Source organism: Oncorhynchus masou, chromosome 29 (genome assembly GCF_036934945.1).
Source record: "Oncorhynchus masou masou isolate Uvic2021 chromosome 29, UVic_Omas_1.1, whole genome shotgun sequence".
Classification (NCBI taxonomy): Eukaryota; Metazoa; Chordata; class Actinopteri; order Salmoniformes; family Salmonidae; genus Oncorhynchus; species Oncorhynchus masou.
The window spans coordinates 59,104,418-59,131,754 of NC_088240.1; the positions used below are offsets into that span (position 1 = coordinate 59,104,418).

At 43.7% G+C, this 27,337-nt stretch overlaps 1 protein-coding gene and 1 long non-coding RNA gene across 2 annotated transcripts; both read right to left on the bottom strand.

Moving 5' to 3' along the window:
• Positions 1–1,480: 1,480 nt before the first annotated feature.
• LOC135520107 (uncharacterized) lies at positions 1,481–12,619 on the bottom strand. Its single transcript, XR_010452346.1, has 2 exons — positions 12,310–12,619; positions 1,481–2,710 (listed from the first exon to the last, which is right to left on the bottom strand). It is a non-coding gene; the product is annotated as an uncharacterized LOC135520107 (long non-coding RNA).
• A 1,659-nt stretch (positions 12,620–14,278) lies between these two features.
• Positions 14,279–27,197, bottom strand: LOC135520109 (ras-related GTP-binding protein C-like). Its single transcript, XM_064945442.1, has 7 exons — positions 26,596–27,197; positions 24,309–24,512; positions 21,283–21,482; positions 19,519–19,633; positions 17,544–17,686; positions 17,135–17,283; positions 14,279–16,711 (listed from the first exon to the last, which is right to left on the bottom strand). Exons 1-7 carry the CDS (start codon positions 26,776–26,778, stop codon positions 16,560–16,562), a joined length of 1,146 nt encoding a protein of 381 aa, XP_064801514.1. The 5' UTR covers positions 26,779–27,197; the 3' UTR covers positions 14,279–16,559.
• Between the last annotated feature and the right edge of the window lie 140 nt (positions 27,198–27,337).

Here is a 27,337-nt window from a genome sequence, read left to right on the forward strand (position 1 = left end):
CTGTGGCTACGACGCGCTCTGGCTCTCCCTCCCTCGTCTCGCTTAGTCCCTCTCTCCCTCCCTCCTTTCGCTTAGTCCCTCTCTCCCTCCCTCCTCTCGCTTAGTCCCTCTCCCTCCCTCCTCTCGCTTAGTCCCTCTCTCCCTCCCTCCTCTTGCTTAGTGCCTCTCTCCCTCCCTCCTCTCGCTCAGTCCTTCTCCCTCCCTCCTCTCGCTTAGTCCCTCTCTCTCTCCCTCCCTCTTGCTTAGTGCCTCTCTCCCACCCTCCTCTCGCTTAGTCCCTCTCTCCTCTCGCTTAGTCCCTCTCTCCCCATTGCTTACTCTCGGTCCCTCTCCCTCAGTCGCTCTCTCCCTCCCTCGGTCCCACTCTCCCTCCCCTCTCACTAGCCAAGTCCCTCTCCCTCCCTCCCTCCCTCTCTACTTGCCTCTCCCTGCGTGAGTTGATTTGGTATGCCACCCCGGTAACTGCAAAGTTCAACCTTTCATTATGTGGTGCACACACACAACACTTTCTCCACCCGGGTCAGTCCCCTTGACTCGCTGCTTCGACTTTTCATTGTATGCTGCATGCCCTCCACCCCCACATCATTGTTCCTTACGGAGTGGAAAAAGTGAGGGAAAACCTGGTGGTTAGGTTGAAAAGTACCAGCCGTTACGTTGGTTCAGGTTTGGATTTGATTTGGATGAACTCGCTGCCCGTTTCAATTTGCACGAGTGTGGCTTTGGCGCTCTGATGTCATTTGATGGTAAGGAAGGATCGTGACCTTGTGTGTTTAACTGAAGCAACACTGGTCCACTTCCTCTAAAAGGTTCTGATCTGTTTCCTCTCTCCTCATTACCGGAGGTGGTGGCCGGGCAGGGAGAAAGGCCGATCCGCAGTTAGCAAAGGCACACACACACATCTATTTATCCACACACACCGTTGTTCTCCTCCTCCCCTCTCTCCATCTCCACCTCCTCCCTGGATTACTATTCGGGACGGGGCCATGGCCCTGTTCTAATGAGGGGCAGAGCCAGGGGTTAGCTGGACATCCGTGATCACTGAGCCGTCCCTCTTCCCTCCATCCACACACCCAGCGCCACAAATCCTGCATTAGCCCTCCTCTACCCCTAACCTTCTGTCTCTTTACCCCTCCCTCCCTCCCTCCCTCCTCGGCATCTGTCTGTCTCTCTTCCTCTTGTGTCTATCGTTCCCGGTCAGTTCTCTTTCCTCTCTGACATCTGTTACTTTTCTTTCACTTCTCCTTTTTCCTTCGCTCTCTGTCCTGTTTTTCTCCCTCTCCTCCTCCTCCCTCTCCCTCTCCTCCCCCTCCCTCTCTTCCTCCCTCTCCTCCTCCCTCTCCTCCTCCTCCCTCTCCATCACTTCTTCATTGTCATTCCTCTTTTCCCATCTGATCATCTCTTCACTCGCTTCATTCCTCTCTCTCTCTTTCTTTTCTCTCTCTCTCTCTCTGACCCTCTCGCTCTCTTCATCACAACAGTGTTTGTGTGTGTCTCCCTACTCAGCACCTCTGTGGAGACAGGGTTTATTGGGGTAATGCATTTATCACTTGCTGCAAGGCAGGGCCTCACCTCCTTCTTTGAACTGGTGAGTAATGAAAATGGGATCATTTCTGACAACACCTACTGTGGTGTGTGTGTGTGCGTGTGCACAGGCTTGAACCCACACACACAGAAACAAACTCAAATACACAGAGAAAGACACGCATTCAAATACACAGAGAAAGACACGCATTGGCGCAGACACACATACACACACACACAAATACAAACTCAGACACACACCCAGATAAAGACACACACACACACACACACACTCACAAATAAATGCACACTCAAACAAACACATAGAAATGGCATGTGTTAGCACACACACTTACACACGTAGCCCTATGAGTCAACCATGCTCCCAACTTAAGGTGGCGGACTGAGTTTAGTGAACATGCACCACATTTGCCCTGTTCTCTATTCCATTTAAATACATCTGCAAAGTAACACATTCATTCAATTTAAATTGCATTTTAAAGAAGAAAAAAAAGGTTGCTCTGCAATTTGGTTACATATATCAATCTTATATTGTAAGGAAATATCTTGTGCTAAGTCAATCAAATCCTGTGTGGGTCCTGTGTGGCTCAGTCGGTAGAGCATGGCGCTTGCAACGCCAAGCGTCGTGGGTTCGTTTCCCACTGGGGCCACCCATATGCAAAAAGTAGTGGCCCCAGCCGACTTGTAAGTCGCTTTGGACAAAAGCGTCTGCTAAATGGGATATTATTATTTATATTATAAATGTATTTATATAGCCCTTCGTATATCAGCTGATATCTCAATGTGCTGCACAGAAACCCAGCCTAAAACCCCAAACAGCAAGCAATGTAGGTGTAGAAGCACAGTGGCTAGGAAAAACTCCCTAGAAAGGCCAAAACCTAGGAAGAAACCTAGAGAGGAACCAGGCTATGAGGGGTGGCCAGTCTTCTTCTGGCTGTGCCGGGTGGAGATTATAACAGAACATGGCCAAGATGTTCAAATGTTCATAAATGACCAGCATTGTCAAATAATAGGTCTGGGACAGGTAGCACGTCCGGTGAACAAGTCAGGATTCCATAGCCGTAGGCAGAACAGTTGAAACTGGAGCAGCAGCACGGCCAGGTGGACTGGGGACAGCAAGGAGTCATCATGCCAGGTAGTCCTGTGGCATGGTCCTTGGGCTCAGGTCCTCCGAGAGAGAGAAAGAAAGAGAGAATTAGAGAGAGCATACTTAAATTCACACAGGACACTGGATAAGACAGGAGAAGTACTCCAGATATAACAAACTGACCCTAGCCCCCCGACACATAAACTACTGCAGCATAAATACTGGAGGCTGAGACAGGAGAGGTCTAAATAAGATGTCAGTCGGTCCGAAGAAGGTGGACTGTTTAAAACGTTCATTGTGCCCCTATTCTATTTAACATGTCTTCCGCAAGTTTACTAACTGACGTGAATTTGATATGCTTTCATTCTCTTGTTTAAAATGAAAATGCGACAGAGGATTTGATTGTCTAGCTAATTGTGGGACAAAACAGATATGTAAGTTGTTCACCAAATACACAACACTTCCGGGTATGCAATGAAAGGTCCCCATTGCCTGTCCTCTGTGCGGCTTAACTTGTCCTTCTTACATCCAATTTTTGACTTGAATATAGCTGGTGTTATGTGTTCCAATACTGAGCACACGAGACATGTTATTAATTGCTAGAAAACTAACAACAGGAAGCCTCTATACCATATAAAACATCAAAACATGATATATCTAAATTAGGGATGAAAAAAATAACTATTTACGCATTCTCAAAATAAAGCATTAGGACACACCTGGGAACTAGAATAGGGGAAGAATGTGTTGAATTTTGTGCCAATCGTCCTAGCTGGTTTACGGAGAAAAAAAACACAAAAAAACAGGTAAAGACAAAGGGGCGATTGCCAGGGGTGCTTGTCCAGTCTCATTCTATTCACTGTTGAGCTGGGGATTTTTTTCTTCATACGCAGCTAAGCCGGGCTCTGATTGTCCGTGACAGAGTAAACATCACGAGGGCTTCAGGAACGTCAAACTCTGAAAGACAGACAAGGTCGGGGCAGGCCTGACACTAAAGTTCCATCAAATAACACAGAGCTTTGAAAACAACCTAAAAACCAACCTACTTCTAACAACAACAAGCCCAAATACATCGACACAATGTAAGTATGGGTTCTACCTCCATGCCCAAATGATTGCTAACGTGCAGTGATGACAAATACACTATTTGCTGTTACGAAACCTCAAACTGGAGTATTGCTGACTAATATGCCAAAATGTGCAGAGAAACAAGGAAACGTGGTGTATTGCGAACGCCGGTGATATTTGGTATTCATATGCCCCTCAAGGTGTGTCCACGAGCCATGTGTGAGAGAAGGGAGAGGAGGGTACTGGAGGAGAATTGCCTCTGCAGTGTTGAGGATGCCATTAAAGCTCGCTGATCGCTCTCCCACATTTAAATAACAATACTGCAGTGAGGGGAAACCACTGGTGTGGATCCAAGCTGCAAAACACCCAGGAACTCCAGCCCTATCTCCCACTGTCTCTGTGTCTGTGTGCGCATGCGCGCGTCCAAGAATGCGCACACATGTGAATCCATCCGTGTGTGTGTGTGTGTGTGTGTGTACGTGCGTGTCGGGGTTTGTGCATGCATATGTGTGTGCATTGAGTAAGAGTGGGTGCACAGCTCAAAGGCCCTATACTCCAATGCTCTGCACAAATTTCAGGGCCATACCATTAACATGTGCAGGTGGATCTTGTGTTAACGTGTTCCTGTGGGTTGCTTGCCTGGCCCCAGATACTGTATAAGGAGCAGGAGCTGGAGGCTGAGACTGGACCGGTGGATGCAATATATGCAGGCTGGGTGTCCCCATGCCCTAGACCTCCTCTCTCAGCCTTGCTTCCTATTGGTCTCTCTCATCACCTCTCCATCCACATTCATGTCCGGCTCCATTCCTCTACCGTCATCTTCCTCTGTCCCACGGCTGGTTACATGTAGCTGCTCTCGTTTTCATGCACGCACGCACGCACGCACACACACGGCGGCAGGATGCAATCCGTCACACTCACTTCTCACTTGCACTCTCTCAGTGTGTTGCCCCTGGTAGGCTCTGAGGGGCAAACACACACACACACACACACTCTCTCTCTCTCTTAAATAAAGAAGAATAAAGAAGACACATCGCTTCAGAGGAGACCACTAAGTCTACTACTACCAGACTATAAGAAGCTAATCAGTTCAACACAAGAGTTAGCTTTAGAGCAAAATAGAGAAGGCAGAGACCCAGGGATAGAGACTAAGTATGGGATGTGGTGGGGGTGGTGTCTCGCAGTGCCATTTGAATACACAGCTCCAGTAGTTACCATGGAGAGACTGCACTTCACACAGCATCAGGACATTGCTCTGCTGGATGTCCATGCTGCTGCTTCACAGTGCCATAGAAGTGTGTGTGTGTGTGGTGTGGTGTGGTGTGGTGTGGTGTGGTGTGGTGTGGTGTGGTGTGTGTGTGTGTGTGTGTGTGCATCAGGGCTCCATGGTTCTCATTACGGTTTCCCTGTAATGTGCTCCTCTTCCTGAGAAGACCCAACAGCATACGACTCCTATGTCTCATACGCTCACATACTGGCCTGTCTGAGAAAAAGGCCTCACCATGACTGCCCTGACATCCTTTAATAGATATCGCCTTCTTAATCTGGATTTGAACATGGTTTTTCTGCGTTTTCAGTGTAAGATAGTTAGACCATAGAGTTTCCCCTCATTTTTAACCTTGACTTTAGACACCAGTATTCCAAACAGAAGGTTCCACGACAGAAGGCAGGTACATTAGTCTGACGTGATAGTTTGTCCTCCTTTAACGAAACACATAAACACACAGCCACATACATCTCCAGTGAGGCTGATCACTGTCATCTAAGCAAGGCATGACGTCATACTGAAGGTCTGTTTCCAGTCACACTGATTAGAGAGAGAGAGAGAGAATTTAGAATGCAGGGCTGGAGGGGGTACAGTAGTGCCCTGATTAGTCTGGCAGCAACGGTGTCAGACACTCAGCGGGGGGCTTAGAGGCTGTGTGTGTGTTTGTGTGCGTATGTGTGTGTAGTGTGCGCGCAAGCGTCAGTGGTGGTTGAGGCTGAGATACCGTAGTGACAGTAATGAGTACAGAGGGGCCTACTGCAAAGATCTGCTTCCTCACAGGGAACTGGATTTGTCATCCAACTGTGGAGATTCAAACACCATGGGAGGAAAAGTATCAACGCAGAGACACCTTCACTCCTCCATCATAGACCACAATCTGGCTGTCTCTCTCTTCCTTTCTCGCCCTCTCTCTCCCTCTCCCTCCATCTTTCCCTCTCTCCTGCTAAGGTCCGGAAACTCCAATCCAAATGTGTTCAGTCTCAGTCTAGCAAATGACTGGAGGGCTGACATTCCACTGTCAACATCCATCTCCACAATCTATATCACTGTCCCATATCACCACACCACACTGAGCAGAGCAAGCACACATTTGTTATACCCCAAAAACGCTGCATAACGACTCTCTCCCTCTGCCAAGCCTGTTAAATATGCTGCTACATCCCCCGTACAGCCCCATTTTGGTTCTCCAAATGACCAGGACATCCTTGGTGAAGTGGAAACTGCATATGTTATAAACCCAACACCAGATGAAACTCGGAGAGGATGCAATATAGTTTTCATGATCCCCCTGAATACTGAACGAGAACTGGGTGAGTGATCCAAAGGTCTAGCGGCAGCTACACTGGTCATGCATACTCAAGCACACACACTCACAGTCAGTCGCGCACGCACGCACGCACGCACACAAACAGAGGAGTATGGAGGTGCTCAGACGAGTGTGAACAGGCAAGTCTAGTCCTAGTGATAATCTAGTGCTTCTCTAGCGTGTTTCATTAACTTTGCACAGGCAGACATGCATCCACCCACGTACTCGCTCACACACACGCGCAAGTGCATACCCCCTCCACACATACACACACACGCACACCACTTCACTCCCTCCACACACACAGACAACACTTTACCCCCCCCCCCCCCCCACACACACACAAACACAGGGCTGCCTGTCTGTCTGTCTCCCGGCCTGTGCCTGCATCCAGTTGTATCTGCATGAGGCTGAGATAATGGCATCTGTCAACCGCTCCTTTTGTCACTGTGGCTGCTGCTGCTCTGCTACTGCCCATTAGCTGGCTGTTGTCTGACTGGCCCTGCAACTACATGGTCTACTGGCTGACCAGCCACGGAAATACAGGAGACGGCTGCCTCTACCTCCCTCTGTCTCTCCTCTTCCTCTTCTCCCCCTCCAGGGCAGGGTCAGAGGGTGGAAGGGGAGAGGAAATAGGGCAAGGGGGTTTGACAGTCAGGGCCCAGATATACAGTGGGGTAAAATTGTGCAAGTTCTCCCAAAAGATGAGAGAGGCCTATAATTTTCATCATAGGTACACTTCAACTATGACAGACAAAATGAGAAAAAAAATCCAGAAAATCACATTGTAGGATTTTTTATGAATTTATTTGCAAATTATGGTGGAAAATAAGTATACCCTTTGTTGGCAATGACAGAGTTCAAACGTTTTCTGTAAGTCTTCACAAGGTTCACACACACTTTTGCTGGTATTTTGGCCCATTCCTCCATGCAGATCTCTTCTAGAGCAGTGATGTTTTGGGGCTGTTGCTGGGCAACACGGACTTTCAACTCCCTCCAAAGATTTTCTATGGGGTTGAGATCTGGAGACTGGCTAGGCCACTCCAGGACCTTGAAATGCTTCTTACGAAGCCACTCCTCGTTGCCCGAGTGGTGTGTTTGGGATCATTGTCATGCTGAAAGACCCAGCCACGTTTCATCTTCAATGCCCTTGCTGATGGAAGGAGGTTTTCACTCAAAATCTCACGATACATGACCCCATTCATTCTTTCCTTTACACGGATCAGTCGTCCTGGTCCCTTTGCAGAAAAACAGCCCCAAAGCATGATGTTTCAACCCCCGTGCTTCACAGTAGGTATGATGTTCTTTGGATGCAACTCAGCATTCTTTGTCCTCCAAACACGACGAGTTGAGTTTTTACCAAAAAGTTATATTTTGGTTTCATCTGACCATATGACATTCTCCCTGACCATATGATCTTCTGGATCATCCAAATGCTCTCTAGCAAACTTCAGATGGGCTTGGACATGTACTGGCTTAAGCAGGGGGACACGCCTGGCACTGCAGGATTTGAGTCCCTGGCGGCGTAGTGTGTTACTGATGGTAGGCTTTGTTACTTTGGTCCCAGCTCTCTGCAGGTCATTCACTAGGTCCCCCTGTGTGGTTCTGGGATTTTTGCTCACCGTTCTTGTGATCATTTTGATCCCACGGAGTGAGATCTTGCGTGGAGCCCTAGATCGAGGGAGGTTATCAGTGGTCTTGTATGTCTTCCATTTCCTAATACTTGCTCCCACAGTTCATTTCTTCAAACCAAGCTGCTTACCTATTGCAGATTCAGTCTTCCCAGCCTGGTGGAGGTCTACAATTTTGTTTCTGGTGTCCTTTGACAGCTCTTTGGTCTTGGCCATAGTGGAGTTTGGAGTGTGACTGTTTGAGGTTGTGGACAGGTGTCTTTTATACTGATAACAAGTTCAAACAGGTGCCATTAATACAGGTAACGAGTGGAGGACAGAGGAGCCTCTTAAAGAAGAAGTTACAGGTCTGTGAGAGCCAGAAATCTTGCTTGTTTGTAGGTGATCGAATACTTATTTTCCACCATAAAAATCCTACAATGTGATTTTCTGGATATATTTTTTTCCTCATTTTGGTCTGTCATGGTTGAAGTGTACCTATGAGGAAAATTACAGGCCTCATCTTTTTAAGTGGGATAACTTGCACCAAAGCTGACTAAATACTGTTTCACCCCACTCTAGGGGCTCCTGCCCCTCCACTGAGACCCACGTTTCAAGGACACTGAACATGACAACACTGAGTTGCAGTGGCATCCTTTCAGGGTATCTATATAGGAGGACAGGGGAATCATGTACCAAGCCGACTTCTACTTTCAAATGAGTACAAAAGTTATTCCATATACTTACTAGCTTTGTTACATAATGTTATTGAATTGTAATTACTCTGATACAAGGCTGATCTAATATAAAAAAAGTGACTCCTGATTTTAAAACCATACAGTCCTAATGAATTCATCCTAATTTGATTGAATTGCTTGAATACCACAGTACACACTGCGAGGATGTGTTGCCTTACCATGGGAAGAAATCAATTAACTACTTTCACATTTGTCAGAAATTCCAACGTGCCTACCAGAAGTGACTTCCTTTCCTCCTCGCCACGTCTAATACTAACACACAGATCAAAAAAAGAGAGTTCACCGGAGTTAGCGCTTTGTTAAGGGTCTCACTGACTGTATCGTCGCTACAACGACAGCGCACACACATAAGATAAAGGTTCAACTCGGCGTTCCATGACATTGCGAGCGAACGCACGAGTGTGTGACATCACAGACAGGCAAAAGTATGTTCTGCTGGTTTAATTTCATTACTGGGTGAGTTTCCTTATTAAAGATGGTGAGGAGAAGACAAGTGTCGGTTTTGATAAAACAAGGCAATTTCAGAAGCTGCTATAGTGCCAAATTACAGCCGTACATCAAAGCTGCTCTCTCTCTCTCATTGTGCAAGTCTGTGATGTTAACATTTGATTTGCATGTTGCCCACCACTGTGAGAGTGAGGATGGGATATTAGTGACTCAGGAAGATGAAAACGTAGACACTACTGCCATCTAGAGACTGAATGAAACTGCTACGGAGATTCTGGAGTGTGTCAATGTTTACGGCAGTCACGTCAGCCTGCCTGAAATTGTTTACAATGTGATTGATTTTAATATAATGCACATTTTGTTGGACAGTAAAGGTGTGTCATTAATAAAGATCTGTTGCTGTGCCTTTCATCACTATATTTTGTTTTGCTAATAGACTGGAGAGCTTAGCTGGTACATAGCAACATAGGCCAATGTACTTACAAGTGCATTCAGGAAGTATTCAGACCCCTTGACTTTTTCCACATTTTGTTACGTTACAGCCTTATTCTAAAATTGATTTTAAATCCATGTACACACAATACCCCATAATGACAAAGCAAAAAAAGTTTTTTTTTTAATTATTTTTTATTTTTTATTATAACAGAAATACCTTATTTACATAAGTACTCAGATCCTTTGCTATGAGATTTCAAATTGGGCTCAGGTGAATCCTGTTTCCATTGATCATCCTTGATGTTTCTACAACTTGATTGGAGTCCACCTGTGTTAAATTCAATTGATTGGACATGATTTGGAAAGGCACACACCTGTCTATAGAAGGTCCCACAGTTGACAGTGCATGTCAGAGCAAAAACCAAGCCCTGAGGTCAAAGGAATTGTCAGTAGAGCTCCGAGACAGGATTGTGTCCAGGCACAGAATTCGGGAAGGGTACCAAAACATATCTGTAGCATTGAAGAACACAATGGACTCCATTATTCTTAAATGGAAGAAATGTGGAATCACCAAGACTCGTCCTAGAGCGGTCTGCCCGTCCAAACTGAGAAATCGGGGGAGAAGGGCCTTGGTCAGGAAGGTGGTATTTAATGGTCTCTCTGACAGAGCTCCAGAGTTCCTCTGTGGAGATGGTAGAAACTTCCAGAAGGACAACCATCTCTGCAGCACTCCACCAATCAGGCCTTTATGGTAGAGTGGCCAGACAGAAGTCACTCCTCAGTAAAAGGCATATGGACAGCACTTGTGGAGTTTGCCAAAAGTCACCGAAAAGACTGACCATGAGAAATAAGATTATCTGGTCTGCTGAAACCAAGATTGAACTCTTTGGCCTGTAAGCCAAGTGTCACGTTTGGAGGGAACCCGGCACCATCCCTTCGGTGAAGCATTGTGGTGGCAGCATCATGCTGTGGGGATGTTTTTCAGCGGCAGGAACTGGGAGACCAGTGAGGGAAAGATGAACAGAGAAAAGTACATAGAGATCACTGATGAAAAACCTGCTCCAGGAACTCAGACTGGGGTGAAGGTTCACCTTCCAACCGGACAACGACCCTAAGCACACAGCCAAGACAACGCAGGAGTGGCTTAAGGACAAGACTTAAGGACAAGAATGTCCTGGCCCAGCCAGAGCCCAGACTTGAACATGATCAAACATCTCTAGAGAGACCTGAAAATAGCTGTGCAGGGATGCTACCCATCAAACCTGACATAGCTTGAGAGGATCTGCAGAGAAGAATGGGAGAAACTCCCCAAATACAGCGGTGCCAAACTTGTAGCATCATACCCAAGAAGACTCGAGGCTGTAATTGCTGCCAAAGGCGCTTCAACAAAGTACTGAGTAAAGGGTCTGTATAATAATGTAAGTGTGATATTTCATATTTTTTTTATACATTTGCAAAAAATAATGTAAACCTGTTTTTGCTTTGTCATTATGGGGTACTGCGTGTAGATGGATGAGGGGGAAAAAACTGTGGAAAAAGTCAAGGGGTCTGAATACTTTCCGAATGCACTGTACATCATCACATCACAATGACTTTAGGTTTATGACCAACGCTGGCAGTGGAGCCCAAAAACATTGACTTCAACTTCAGCATAGTAAGCCAGGACCTCACGCACTTTATTTGCACCATACCAAAAGGTCAAACCCATCTCATCCTATGAATTTTAAAAAAGTAATAATAAATACATCTTAAAACTGCAGAGCAATACCTTAAGTATTCATGTAACATCAGGCTGACAGGCGGCCTATCAGCGAATGTGATTCGTCTAGAAGTTGAGACATTTACATTTTAATCATTTAGCAGCCCCTCTTATCCAGAGCGACTTACAGTTAATGCCCTCATATTAAGATAGCTAGGTGGGACATCCACATATCTCAGTCATAGTAAGTACATTTTCCCTCAATGAATTTGCTATCAGCAAAGTCAAGGGGCGTTGTGGGATTATTTAGGGCACGCTTTGAAGTGTGAGGGCTTCAGATGTTTTCTGAAGATGGGTAGGGACTCTGCTCTCCTACCTTCAGGGAAAAGCTGGTTCCACCATTGTGGTGCCAGGACAGAAAAGAGCTTTAACTAGCTGAGCGGGAGCTGCCCTTCCGTCGGGGTGGCAGAATGGTGTACGAATGGCATTGTTACGACAGCGGGGCTGCATTATTTATCTTAAATTAGAGCCTATTTGAGGAGCCATCAAACCAATGCGGGAAGGTTGGAGGAGAGTTTAAAGAACCGCGGGGAAGCCGTCGCCAAGATTAATGCAGGATTTTTATAAGAAATTAGAGGCTTAATGAAGTGGATAAAAAAAGCTGTCAGTGTATTATTGCATCTAAATTGTGGGGAAGTGGTGTTTAGTTGCCTCGCCTACCTCTGCACATAATGGGTCGTCAGTGGCTGTGAAGCTTATTTTAACTGGCAAGGCACTTTCGTAGCGGAGCCATTCAACTGACATTTTTACACAGTAAAGCAGTGGGGGTTTATGGTTTGGTACATTTATTAAAAAGACCACACAATGTTGAGCCACAGCAAACTCAACAAAATGTGCCATTTTTGGGCTAAGGTTTCAAATAATAGCATTGTTGAAAATGTAGGCCTACGTGATTAGCCTATGTTATTACATGATTAGCCTATGTTATTACATATGGAAAATATATACATCAAACACAGATAAAATTTTGGCATGTTATGGTGTTATGTTGTTTTTTGAAAAACGTGGTTGTCGGATTTATATACTTTACCTTCAGCATAGGCCATTGACAAAGGCCATTGTTCTCCACCTCTCTCGGTTCAGAGCAAGTTCGGAGCAACCAGTTGAGACCGCTCTCAGTCATCTCTTTGTCATCTATGCCTGGGCATCTCTCCTCCAAGTGTTTCTGGTTCGATCCCTGTGGTTGTAGTCATCCCTGAAATGCAAAGTGAAATTATTCAGGTAGTTTGGCAAACAACTGTGAATTGCAATACACAATGAAAAAAAGGAGAACAGTCACTTGGCACCATCTAGTGTTCATTTCAATGTTTGTCAAAAGAGCCTGGAGATTTGGCAAGCACATGAGCCTACGATACTGCACCAGATTTCATGATACATCATTGTGTCCTAGTCTGCCAAATACACTACCATTCAAAAGTTTGAGGTCACATAGAAATGTCCTTGTTTTCCATGAAAACATACATGAAATGATTTGCAAAATTAATAGGAAATATAGTCAAGACGTTGACAAGGTCATAAATAATGATTTTTAATTGAAATAATAATTGTCCTTCAAACTTTGCATTCGTCAAAGAATCCTCCTATTGCAGCAATTACAGCATTGCAGACCTTTGGCATTCTAGTTCTCAAATTGTTGTGGTAATCTGAAGAGATTTCACGACATGCTTCCTGAATCACCTCCCACAAGTTGGATTGGCAAAATGGGCACTTCCTACGTACCATACAGTCAAGCTGCTTCCACAACAACTAAATAGAGTTGAGATCCGGTGACTGTGCTGGCCCACTCCATTATAGACAGATTACCAGTTGACTGCTTCTTCCCTAAATAGTTCTTGTATCGTTTGGAGCTGTGCTTTGGGTCATTGTCCTGCTGTAGGAGGAAATTGTCTCCAATTAAGCACCGTCCACAGGGTATGGCACGGCGTTGCAAAATGGAGTGATAGCCTTCCTTCTTCAAGTTCCCTTTTACCCTGTACAAATCTCCCACCACCAAAGCACCCCCAGACCATCACATTGCCTCCACAATGCTTGACAGATGGCGCCAAGCACTCCTCCAGCATCTTTTCATTTTTTCTGCGTCCCCCAAATGTTCTTATTTGTGATCTGAACACATCACACTTCATCTGTCCATAACACTTGTTTTTTTCAATCTTCCTCTGTTCAGTGTCTGTGTTTGGCCCATCTTAATCTTTTATTGGTCAGTCTGAGATATGGCTTTTTCTTTGCAATTCTGCGTAAAAGGCCAGCCTCCCAGTGTCACCTCTTCACTGTTGAGACTGGTGTTTTGCAGGTACTATTTAATGAAGCTGCCAGTTGAGGACTTTTGGGGCATCTGTTTATCAAACTAGACACTAACGTAGTGGACCTCTTGCTCAGTTGTGCACCGGGGCCTCCCACTCCTCTTTCTATTCTGGTTAGAACCAGTTTGTGCTGTTCTGTGAAGGGAGTAGTACACAACGTTGTACGAGATCTTCAGATACTTGGCAATTTCTCGCATGGAATAGCCTTCATTTCTCAGAACAAGAATAGACTGAGGAGTTTAATTAGAAAGTTATTTATTTCTGGCCATTTTGAGCCTATAATCGAACCCAAACGCTGATGCTCCAGATAACTCTATTCCAAAGGCCAGTTTTATTACTTCTTTAAAATCAGCACAACAGTTCTTAGCTGTGCTAACATAATTGCAAAAGGGTTTTCTAATGATCAATTAGCAAATCCAAGTTTATAATTTTAAAACGGTGAACACAGGAGTGACGGTTGCTGATAATGGGCCTCTAACGCCTATATAGATATTCCATTAAAAACACTGCCATTTTCAGCTACAATAGTCATTTACAACATTAACAAAGTCTACACTGCATTTCTGATCAATTTGATGTTGTTTTAAATGGACAAAACTAGTTACTTTTCTTTCAAAAACAAGGACATTTCTAAGTGACCCCAAACTTTTGAACGATAGTGTACCTAATGTCCTAAAACAGTAAGTAAAACCAGAAACATTTGCTTTTGATGTGCAAGTGTTTATTTCATGTGAATGATAAAAACTTTGTCAGAACTGACAACAGTGGATTTACTATAGTCCCAAATGTCTACTATTTGCAAAAATCTAATGAACAAAACAAACAGCCAAAAAAACAACACCTTTCTTCCATCCAGGGCAGAATAATACAGTTTGGTCATTTTTTTCCCAGGATTAATTTTTCATTGTTAGACCTGGTCTCCCTTACCCACAGTGAAATACAATGAGCAATGTTATGTAGAGAATAATTCTGCTTGACGACACATCATTGCATACATGCTTGGAATGGGATTTCATACTGGCTTCATGCTGCGGTTCTTGTTTTGCGTGTGGATTGCTGTGATAAAACTGACAGAGTCCTTGAACAGAACCCTCAGCGAAAGCGAAACCTTCACAAAGTTCCAACAAATGTGTAAGTGAAGACAACAGCACAAAGACCAAATTCTAAATCCACCAGTGTTGTTCTATATGGCACAGAGTGCTGGAAAGTGACTGAACTGGACCTGAACAAACAATTCACCTTCCACACAACTCGTCTGCGAAGAACACTCCACATCTGTTGGCCTAATGCATTAAACCCCAACCTCCTCAGACAAACAAGAAGCAAATGGCCCAACTCCTTGTGTCTGACCTAATATAGACACCGAAATGCTGACCAACATCAGTGGAGCTAAAGCACAGTGGAGAAGATTTCCAAAGTCGTTGCTTCTGTCCAATATGCGCCGGACGGCGTCGATGGCAGATGAGTGAATGAAATCGACTAATCGCGTAAGGCAGGGTTTGAAGACGTGGTGACCGGCATTTAATTGCCACCATTCGGTTTATCATTATCATAACCATCATTAAAATGATATGTCGCTATATGCCACACAACCGGAATGTACAGATCCCATAAGAGACCTTTCCTGGTTAGACTGGTCCGTGTGACGTCATACATGTAGGAGTTGCCCACATTAGTTGAAGATTGGCATAGTTGATTGGCTGTTAGTAGCATTTGGTCTATGGCTAGCATCCATGCGGGGCAGTATTACGATTGGGTGTCAGAATATATGGCTAAACTGACTACTTTATGCATAAGGGAGATAGATAGATCTAGAATGTGCTTGTACTCCATACATCATTTGATAGCCAAGAGAATAAGCCAGTGCAATGGGGTATTTCCAGAAGACTATATTTAGAATATTTTGTCTGTGCAAGATTCTAATGAATCCGATATCCAACTGCAACAAATTGTAGATAGAATCGAGAATGTTGTTTCAGAATCTATAAGCATCACTGATCAAACCGCTGGTAGCAGGTACATTTTTTTTGCTCAGTTTTCCAACATGGCATATCATTATACAGTATGACACTTCAGCAACTTGGAGCATAGGGCCGACACTGGCAAATCAAGCAGTCTTGAATCCATAAACGCCAACTATCCTCTTTTCCAGACACACACACGTGCAGAACAGAAGCAGAATAATGTAGACACTACAATCCCTTTTGCACTCTGAGGAACCCTGTTTTCTTCAGAACGAGTGAAACCAAAAGCAAAGTCTTGGGCAGCACACAGGCAAGTGAGTAGTGAGAGAAAGTTTGCAACAGGCAAGCTCAATCTAAGTAAGGCCTTGGATAAACGCCAAGCATTTCTTAGAGACTTCGACCCATAAGTCTGCACAGGGTTACACAACTATACTGATCCCCACACAGCCTTTGCAGTTTCTTGTCCTTATCGAGGGTTACATCAATGTTTCATTTTTTTATTTTTTTTTTTTGAAGTACTTCTTCACATGGATGAACCGGCAGATAAAACAGACAAAGATATTACCAAGCTTCCTCAGGGCTCTTGGGACTTGCAGCACGTGAGGAGGCCTATCTCACTGAAAGTTCCCAAATGTCAAATACGCTTTTGCTTGTGTATACCAGTCCAGTTGGACTTTCATTTAGCTGTTTTCGTGCCGAACAGCAGACAACAATGGTTTGCATTCCCATGAAATGTATGAATGTTCCTGGTATCTCTGCATTTAGTTTCCCTTCCATCCTAGCTTTGTCAGCTCGCAGTCCTCCTTCCCCTCTGAGCTTCGGGTTCAGCCCTGACTCATTTAAATTTTTAGCTCTAGTCCTCTTCCTGTGATTTTTAGGATCTGGGAGCAAGAGTTATGATTGGTTTACTGAAAACCCCAATCCATTAGTCTTCTCCGCACGATCCCTCCCCAGCTATTTATTTGAGATCTTTCTGTCCTTTCCCATCATCTCTCCGTCGGCCTGTCTGTCTGTGTTTAGACAGTGCTCCGGGGCATGCCGTTGAGTGTCACAGCCTTGGTGCAGGGCGTGCCGGCCGCCTGGGAGCCCGTCCACGGTGTGGAAACGCCCACCTCAAACACCTCGTGGATGGCCTTCCGGAAACAGTGGAAGTTGTAGTCTATCAAGCCTGGGGAGAGATATGTGTCAATAAGAGAAAGGTATGAATCCATTTTCAATTCCGTGGCCTTAAGAGACTTTGAATATCACTCAGCCGATTACTCCATAAGTCATGCGTTGTTGAAACAAAGAAGAAAACGTGAATAAAGTATCACGCTATCAAGATAAACCAATAACGCCCAGTGTGAACAACATTTACAAAAACAATAACTCAACCAGATCAAATGCGTGCTCTCGCCTGAGAAGCTTGAAATTCAACTGACTCCAGACATTACTACTTCCTTAAATAAGACGGTGCCACTCTTCCACTGACATCTGTCTGCATTTTGCGCTTGTGGGAGTGAAGTCACACTGGATTGAACGATAATGGGTAAGCAGCTATTGAGAGACAGCTTAATGCAGTAACGAGGAAGTGCTGGGGTGGATGGCTTGCCTTTGCGCTCAAAGCTCTCCTCCCGGAGGATGCAGACCAACGCCAGGAACTTGGTGACCTCTTTCAGGTAGAGGACTGTGGTGTTGTTCAGCTTGATGATGGCCATGGACTCCTTGTCGTAGGCACTACCACTGCCGTTCTCCTTCAGACTGGAACGACACACACAATACAGAACGGTCAGTGGAAGGAACTTGTTCAAAATTTGAAAACGTGTTTGATACAGAGGCCTAACATATCAGACTTTTTAAATAAGACATTAAATGCCTCAAACATGCTTGTAACAAGTTGTAAAAGTATGATTTTATACTTGTTAGCTTGTAGTAAATGGTTGTCAAAAAAATTGACCTCAAAACACACAGCTGTGAAATACACATATCTGACAGGAATTCAGTTAAAATAGGGGACTAACCCATAGATGCAGGAGACATCTATAACCACGTCGATCATGTCGCAGCACAGCTCATAAGACTGCATGTCCACCGGACTACTGTCTGTGGCGATGTAGATCTTACTGACCACGTCAAACAGAAAGGCCTTCTCTATGCCCGAGTTCTGAGGACGGAAGGAAGGGAGATGAGAGGATGAGGGGTATAGGGGAGGAAGGGAGATGGGGAAGGAGGAGGGGCAGAGAAACGGCATCAGTGGCCATTTGGTACTCCTAAAAGCTAGCGTGGCAGAAATCTCTCAGAGCCATCTTTCAGGTCGTGTCAACAGCAACGGTTTCAAGGGTTTCCAAGTGAATTATTGAACTCCTAAGTTAAAAAAGGGACATCATTTATTTACCAATGCAAAACTGCGGTGGCTTTTAGCGTACATGTATTTTGATCGGGATTGAAGAGACTTTGGGGTCTGGAAGGTTGGTATTATACAACAACCATAAAAGCATTGCATGAAAGAGTCATCAGGGCTGACGATGATGACGACACACTGCGAGTCACACACCAGAGACCATTTCTGCAAAGGCAGGGCTAGGCATCTCTGGTTATTTCACACCATGCATCAACCACGGTTTGAGAAGCATGCAGCCTCTGTATGCCATGGGCTCTCCAACCTTGTTACTGCAGCTACCCAGTGCTTACATTTGGGAAACCGACAGAGGAGAGATGGAAACGGACAGCGGTGAGATATTCTGTGACTGAAAAGGTTGATGTGTCAGCCTATTGATTTGGAAAATATAAAACAATTCCCTATCGCTAGGCTATACAAATGCACTATGAATTGTAGGCCAACTCTGTAAGCCGCCCTGCACAATCAAACGAACCAACAGCGTGGCCTAGACCTACACGTTCTCTTCCCAGACTCACGGATAGAACGCTTGGAGCGCTGCATAAAGGTAACCAGTCCATCCAGTATGCATTATAATACAGGTCCACACTCAAAAAGGTCATTACTAGAGTGTCGGCTAGACCAATTATGTACCAAAGACATCTTAAAATCGTCCGCCCCCCCCTCCATGTTTTTCTGCCATGCGTAATATGCGGTAGGCTATGTATTGTATAACGGCAATCATTATTTTATTTCTGTTTGTTTTCCTCGGGTTGACATATAGTATGGGTGTTTTGAATGAATCATCACCTTAGAAAGCGCTGTCCACTTCGTGGTGTTCAGGCTTTGAAACAACATCCACAACGACCATGTTTCCCCACTCAGTTTCAACCCGGTTGTTGGACGTCTTTCTTCAAATTGATCAATCACAGTGAGGAGAGCCTGATACCGTTTTGATGAAAAGTGTTTGATGTGAATTTCAATGGTATTTTGCATTGATGTCAGAGTGGTTAGTTAGAGGGGAAAAAAATGGAGCCCTGAGTACCAGGCCATTAGGACCTGGTGGTAGTTAGTGAGTTGGGTACTACCAACGCATAGTACCCACAGTGCGTAAGAGCAGATTACCGTGACTCAGCGGTCACGTGGAATTTGACTGTGGTCAGGACTCATGACTGCCGGTGTGGCGGTAATACGGTCACCGCAACAGCCCTACTCATTATACAATATTATCACAATACTTTGGTGCCGATACAATATGGATTGCAATTCTATATGTATCGCGGTTCGATACTGGGATTTTATTGCGACTCGATGTTCCACACATATTGCTGCAGAGGGACGAGAGGGAGCCATGAGGAAACAAGTTGATCAGCCATAGAAATAAGTGCTGGGGGAAAAAATAAAAAAAAAAAAGTTTTGGTACAGGTACAGCCAACTAGCAGGGAGGGACTTGCTCAACGTGTCCAATGACAAACATTAGTTTCCGTTTTCCGTTGCAAAATGTTTTGTTATGGTGTGCACTAATGAATCCGACCCAGGTCACATGAATGAAAGAAATGCATAAAAATGCCTTCAAATCCAACAGCAAGAAGTAAATCAAGAGGGAATTTGGTACTTACAGATATAAAGATGTTTAGAAGGTTTTCCAGTGTTGGCAGCTGTGGGATAAGCTTCTGGACCACTTTACTGAAGGCCTCGAATATTGAGTGGTCATAGATACTTGTCAAATAGAAACTGAAAGATATATAAAAGAAAGGGAAGTTAGCTATAGGTTTGCACAGGTTAGGACTAATTTGATGACTTAGTTCCTCGTGCTCTGTAGTTCAGGTAAAAACACAAAGTGAGACTGGATCATGTCACAAAACAGTAGGGAACATTACAAACCGAAAGCATTTCTCAGCTTTAAAACACACAAAGATAAGCGATCACTTAATAATGACCATGATGCTACATTTTGGGACAGTCCAACTGCCGAAACTAAAATATCAGCACAGTATTAAAAAGCATTAAGGTAGCGGAACATTTTAAGGAATTCTATAAATAATTGTAGTGATAGTAACTTCATTGTTCCAATTAGAACATTGGGAAACTAAGGACTGCAGAACCAACAGAACCAAAGGTCCTAGAGAAGAGGCCAGCGGATGTGACTACAGACTTCGCACAGAGAGGTCTTTGCAGTGCAGAGAACAGAACACATCACAACTAAACATGACATCTCTCCTCCCAGCTTCACTATAAATCCACCATTGATCCAACTGTCTGGCGTGCACCAACAGCAATCTCACCTTTCATGAAGTAGGTCTACATCACAAGAATGTAAAAGCACACAGCCGATTGAAAAACCAAGTACTGAAAATCTGCGGGAGCGCGTTTGAACCAGTTTGTCGGTTTATAAAACGACTTACTAGGCTCAGTATCGTTAATGTATAAAGGCCTGTATCTGGGAAATGATCATCGGGGCATGTGATGATATCTCTATCGAAAAACAACCATGTATAGGCAGAGTTCAAATCTGAGGCTAAAGTTTCAACTTCAAAAGAGAAAATAGCAAACACTGAAGGCAGTATGAACATAACGACACATGATATATAGGGTACATGGAATCCTTCTGATCCTTTAACATAGACCGTTTGCACCATGAACACTTGCTGTGGGGTTTGTTCGTTAAGAGGCCGGGGTGGAGCATGACAACCGTGCGCAGGAAGTATACGAGCAAACCCTATGTTCCGGGCCCACACACTGACAAGTGTGCTCGTCATACATATGTTATTGCCCCAACTCAGTCAAATGTTGGACCAAAACAAGGGATTTGTTTTGCACCAACATCGCGGCAAATATTTTCATCCATGTGCTGTGTAAGGCAAGTCATTTCTGAGAACCCAATCTTACAAGCCTAAATAAACTGGCCAACCTTCTTTGTGCAAATAGAGAGAGTCGTGTTATGACAGCGAGGCTGACACCAACATGAAACTACCTGAAGCTATTTTCACTGTATCAATAGCAGTGGAATCGCAAGTGTGATCTGATTTAGTCCGATTCCAAAACCTATAAAATAAAGTGACAGAGGTTACAAGAAATGACTTGGCAGCACAGACTACTAGCTTGCTGTGAAAAAAAATATGGCTGACCAATGCTAAAACTGCTAGCATTTGAGTCAAATGCACATCCACTGAACTCCCATGAGGTCATTAATGGTTTGAACAGTAGAAAATGAGAATTCAGCCAACAATAGAATACTAACCAACAATAGCACGGCAATAAGTTGAGAAGGCTAATTAATTTAGCGGAGCTGCTCTTTCTGTAGGTTTTCAATGCGTTTCCCTTGGCATACTGTAAAAGGGATGGTTAGACATTTTTTTTTTAACTAAGTGTGGTGGACCTACCTGAGGTGAAGCTTCTCTAAGCTGGCATCTGCCAGGTCGTCGTTGGCTCTCTGGTGGATGTCCCTCTGGGTCTCGATCTTGTGGTCGTCGGAGAGGCCGTCCACTTTGTGGATGAACACCTCAAAGTTAATCTCAGGGTTGACCCTGTAGGCCCGCGACACGGTGAGGTGGAGTCTGCCCAACGCCTCCACATAGTCATCCTGGGCAGAATGAAGATCAAAAGAAGAACACACACACAAACAGAGACAGACAGACCGAGACACACAGAGAGACAGAGCCTTAGAAAAGGTGGCTTAAAACAAAAGTAGTGTACAAGTGTGCCTAAAAAGTAGACTACATGCATCTTGCTGCCTGCATGCACATTTTCATGTCCATACTTCCAACATGCATAACGCAATCCCCTATGCCAAATTGCAATCCCCGACATCCTACTTGTTACAGTCCCCGGTGGGGGGAGTTAAGACAGAATTCCTGGAGAATTAGGCTACTTTTGAGATTAAAGCAATCGAAGATTAACATAACCATCATAATGCTTCAGATTGCAAAATCTCAAAGTCCCACTGCAAAAATGACGTGTTGAGCAAGCCTGCCAATTTATTGCCCTGCGAATTCTGCATCTGCACTGAGAGATACTGAACGTTAAGTGAGATATGGAGTGACACTCTGCCTCAGTACAGTGGCTTGTACAAACACTTCCTCAAATTAACTCAGCTGGAAAATCTAAATAAACTGGCAAAATGATACAATAGGTTTTGTTAGACATACAACACTTAGGACACGTTACGTAGTTACAACCTAGTTACACCTCACAGATAATTGACAGCATTAATGGGATAATCCACCCCCAGAAATAAGAATCATGAAACTCCTTTCAATTTGGTGAAAGCCTATGTTCTTTCAGTGGGTAAAATAACAATTCCCCCCAGTGATTTAACTTCTAAGCGGTCCGTCTGAAACCAGGAAATTGTGTAGGAACGCATCATAGCTACATGGTTCTCGTCACTGGAGATATGGGATAACACACTATGACATTTCACAACGCTTTTAAAACAATTAGGCCTACCTGCACTCCAGATCACCAAATCAGCCAATAGATGGTATGGGCATACTTGTCTAGAACACATACATCCATTTAAATCGTCATAACAAAGTATATACTGTTTTTCGCTTAGATGTGCTCAATCTAAACAGTGAACCAAATTTATTCAAGTCAGTTTCTCCTTCAAGTACTATATTGCAATGCACCCTGTGTGGCTGTTGGAAATGTGGGGAAAGGCCGTTATTGCTATAGCAACGTACTGATATTGACTATGGTATTATTGCGTGTAGCTATGTTAGCTAGCTACCTAGCCAGCTCAGAGAGAGTATTGCATTGTGGGTTTTGTAGTTGACTTGCGCCGCAGATTTCCACAACAATTTTCACATTGCTACCAACCTTACAAAGACAAAATTAAACATTTGTTCACAAAAAATATTGTTATTCAAGACTGATAATCATAGGAATTAATGGTTTAGGGTGGATTACCCCCTTAAGGTTGAGAAAAAAAACACCAGCAATGAGGACACGGTGTCCTGTTCCGGGTTATAGGGATGTGACAAATGGACAATGTCTCTTAATATTTCAACTGCAACAAAAAAAAAAATTGGGGGGGGGGGGGGGGGGGGGGGGGTCCATTAACACAAAAAAAATATATAACTGTACCTCAATTCCACCATGCAAACTTTGCATTCCCTTCTCAAAGTGTTGCCATACTGGACTTCACTGCTGTTGCTTGCCTTTTTACAAACTGTTAAAGTGATGACGTAGTGGTGGATAGTCGACTCCAAAATAATTTATTCCTTGACTCCTTCCACGTCGACTCCCATTTCTGAGTGTCAAGACTCGATTCAGCTACGAATCCACTCCTAAGATTCAGTATTTTTGGAACGGAGGAGGCTGATTAGTTGCTGTACTTCCAAAAATACAAACACTTGCATCTTTCATAGCGTGCTAGTGAGGGACAGAGTGAAGGGCATAATATAGGCAGGTCAGACAACAGACAGACAGTCAGAACCGTGCACTTGGCCCATCTATCGGCAATTAAAAGCGGTCTCTCGCAATGGAATGCTCTATCTCACCATTTCTGAGCTTGCAATGTCTCGCAATTTCAGTAAAGCAGGGCCTACCATCAATGAATAGGCTAGAATATTGAGCGAGATGCAACACTTCGCTCTCACAGTCACACACAGTACATGCACATGTGCACGGGTTCACTTCACATGCTGTTCACAACGAGGTAACAAGGGCACCAAAACAGCTGAGAAGTTGATCCTTGCACTTCAACCCTCCAAGTTGTTGCAGAAACTGACCTACTATGCTGTTTACTTTCTGCACCCAAGTAAAAAATAAAATATATTATTTTTCGGTTAGGGATTTTTCTTAACGTTAAGGATCCCAATTTCATTTAAACGTTGTAACTTTCACACCCCTAGTTCATTAGGCACCAAAACGGAAGAACGGCGTGAAACAGGGAGGGACTACCTGGACACGTCCAATGAGAAAAGCTCAATTTCGTATTCTGTTGAAAAGATAGAAATGTAGTGACTGAGAACTCCTTTCAACGTGATCATTAAATTGAGATAAACTACTGTGGCCTACCTGATTAAATTAGCTTTGATTTAGATAATGGTTAAGATCACTTTGTTCCAGCAGTTAGGATAAAAATGTGCACCGTCTTGGGAAAACTTCTGTGACAATCAATTGTCTTTGAAGCGGTGGATCACTTAACGTTTCAACATTAGAAGCTTAGTCTGTGCTGCAGGGTAGAAGTAATATAGAATATGCTTATATCATCCACTTTTCTATAAACACAAATTAAGTTTTACCCATGACATGAGTATTCTGTTAAAATGCTGTGGTCTGAAGGGCTTTTTCACTTTCTAGTAATTCTATAAGATCAGACATTTGTCAATTATGGTGTTTAACATGTCAGTAAGTAAGTCAACCATTGTGGTTTTTAATACATGTTTAAACTCAAGCTTTTCACCTGTGCGTCAATGACGAATATCAAAGCCCCCGTGCCTCTGAAAATCATCTCGTAGTCAAAGGTGGGGTCGAAGAAGTCCACTTGACCCGGGAAGTCCCAGATCTGGAAGTTGACAAACGAGCTACTGGAGATGTCGTCCTTGTAGATCTTGTTGGTGCTCTCCAGGAACAACGTCTCGTTGGGAGACATTTTGTGGAATACCACCTGAAACAGGAAATTAGACATAGTGCTGTTAAGACAAAATGACCACACCTAGACCTACTGCTTCCTTCTCAAAATACCAAAGAGTGACACTCCATTTTAAGAGTTTGTTATTCCGTCACGTACCTAGGGTCACTACTACCAGAGGAAGAAGCCAAAGCACATGTTTCTGGACTAGCAAGAGGCTTAAGGGAAGAAAGTACTCTTCGGCTCAACACTTAGGGTCATGGATTTAGATGTGCCTTCAACAACAGTGTAGCACTGCACAACTATAGTCTATGAATTAGAATATACGAGAAGAACACAAATAAGCCATGGAACTAAAAAGTTTGGCGCCGTTAAAAAGACATGCTCCAGTACTTTGACGTCTAAAAGTATTTTATTTAAACCTCCCACCTTGGGCTGGATGTGTCAATGTGTAGCTCACATATGCATAATCTATGAGCAGAATTACTTATTTACCTCAATTAGCCACAAAATCCTTAGTTTGTTTTATTGAAGCGGTGTCTTGCCATTTCTCCCCCATGTGGGCTACTTTCAGAACTGCTGGCTAAAAAGTAAGCAAAAGTACCGGAAAGTCTGTTTAATACGTTATGTGTTGTGACTCTTGTATCTTCTACTACTGAAGCAGAAATACTTTCAGATTAATTCCAGGTTACAAGATTTCTTCCTACCTGTATCAAAATGGGTGAAGGCATTGCCCCCAATATCTTAATAAGAACCCAAAATGTCTGCTACAAAACAACTACATCTGTGATAAATCATCTAAAACTGGCAAACAGGGAAGTTATATGGTGCATCTAGAATTAATTGCATTTTCCTGGAAAGAGCATACTTATTGAACCATATTAGTGATGATATGACTTGCAAAATGTGTGGCTTTATCTGTGCTGTCATGAGGGAGGTGGTTTAGCAATATAATGTTGATTGAAAGGGTCTGCCAAGATTTGGGACGCCAGAGAATAGATTTTAGACAGGCAGACAGTCACGTGCCCAATCGATACAGGTGATCACACTAACACACACGAGTGCTGAGCAAGAAACACGCTTTCACCTGATAAATGATTAACAAGTTACCTAGCAAAAGTTTATTTTACATAAATACGTTTGAATTAATTGCACTCGTTAGCTGAACCAACTTGCTAGCTCAGTGGCTAACATCAATTGAAATAGTTGGCTGAACCTCCCTAGAAACAGTGGTGGAAAAAGTACCCAATTGTCATACTTGAGTAAAAGTAAAGATACCTTAATAGAAAATGTCTCAACTGACGTTAAAAAGTGAAAGTCACCCAGTAAAATTAGTACAAGTATTTTGTTTTAAGTATACGTATGTATAAAAAGGAAATGCAATTGCTAAAATATACTTAAGTATTGAAAGTAAAACTAATTTAAAATTCCCTATATTAAACAAACCAGACGGCACCATTTTTTATGTATTATTTACGGATAGAAAAGGGACACACGCCAACACACAGACAACATTTACAAACGAAGCATTTGTGTTTAGTGAGTCCGCCAGATCAGATGCAATAAGGGATGACCAGGGATGTTCACTTGGTATGTGCGTGAATTGGATCATTTTCCTGTCCTGCTAGCCATGCACAATATAACGAGTACTTTTGGGTGTCCGGTTTAAATGTATAGAGTAAAAAGTAGTTTCGTGTTTTTTAGGAATGTGGTGAAGTGAAAGTAATCCAAAATATAAATAGTAAAGTACAGATACCACAAAATCTACTTTAGAAACTAAGTATTTTTCCACCACTGCCTAGAAAGAATGCAACACAACGGAGTTTTTTTAAACCAGACCATCTCTGTAGATGCTAGCGATACTAACGTGTTGGCTTGCTTGTCATGTAGCAGTAACTTGCTACCCAGACCAAGATGACAACTGGTCTTTGACATAGAAGTAAGGTTTGACGTTCAGAGTGGATGCATGTTACTATATTAACCTCATGAATGTTTAGAAGTTGTGGCAATGTTAGCAAGCCATTTCAATAACTGGTGATGATAGCTATAGTTGCTGATTGAACCAAAATAAGGCGTTATGTAAAGACATGAATCTCATGTCCGCCGAGATCGTTCCTACCTTCTGTATTGACGACTTGCCACTTCTTCGTAAACCCATCAACAGAATTCTAGGTTTGCTGTCAGATGGAGTTGGGCTATCCTCGATGTCGGTCCCCTCTTCTCCATAGCCAAAATCTTTGGGAAACGAGTCCGCTACCCCGTAGCTGTCTGCCAGCGGTTCCACTTCGTACTGAATCGACATTTTGACCCGACGACGCTCGCTTCCCCCAATCCCCCCTCACCCTATTAGTTTTACGCAATCCTGCTTTTACCGAAAAATCCTTCCACACCGCCAATAAAACATAAAATACAGTTTAATACAGTCACAATGTTACTTGCAAATCCAGAGTGTGTTGTAATATTTTCCTTCGGGTCCCCTGTTTCCCTTTCCCTGCTCTTCAATCACCTCCGAATCTAATTGGACGATGTACATAGGATGCGAATAATAGTTGGTTCACCAGGGTGTCAATCTGTCGAGACTGGTACTACCCTTGTCAGATGTTTTGCAGTCAGCTGACCAAGTAGGCTACTGCCAGAGAGGACGAAACGAAGCGAGAGGGTCCACTCCCATCAAAATCTGTCCCTGTGGGAATACAGCGATAAGCAGACCGAACTTAATGTATACCTCAAATGAGACCGATAAACATACCGTATGCCTTCCCGCTCGTTTAGTGCGGAGACATGAGCATCTCGTCATTATATACAGTATCTCTGCTAGGGCACTTGTTTTGTGACCTTTCAACTGGAGATATTTAGGCTGA

What these genes read in the sequence shown, in the direction of transcription:
- LOC135520109 (XM_064945442.1), bottom strand. Translation starts at nt 26,778, where the DNA reads ATGTCGATTCAGTACGAAGTGGAACCGCTGGCAGACAGCTACGGGGTA. An exon ending in TATTCGTCATTGACGCACAG is followed by an intron (nt 21,483 to 24,308) that starts GTGAAAAGCTTG and finishes CATTCTGCCCAG; the next exon opens with GATGACTATGTGGAGGCGTT. An exon ending in GGAGAGCTTTGAGCGCAAAG is followed by an intron (nt 16,712 to 17,134) that starts GCAAGCCATCCA and finishes ATCTCTCCCCAG; the next exon opens with GCTTGATAGACTACAACTTC.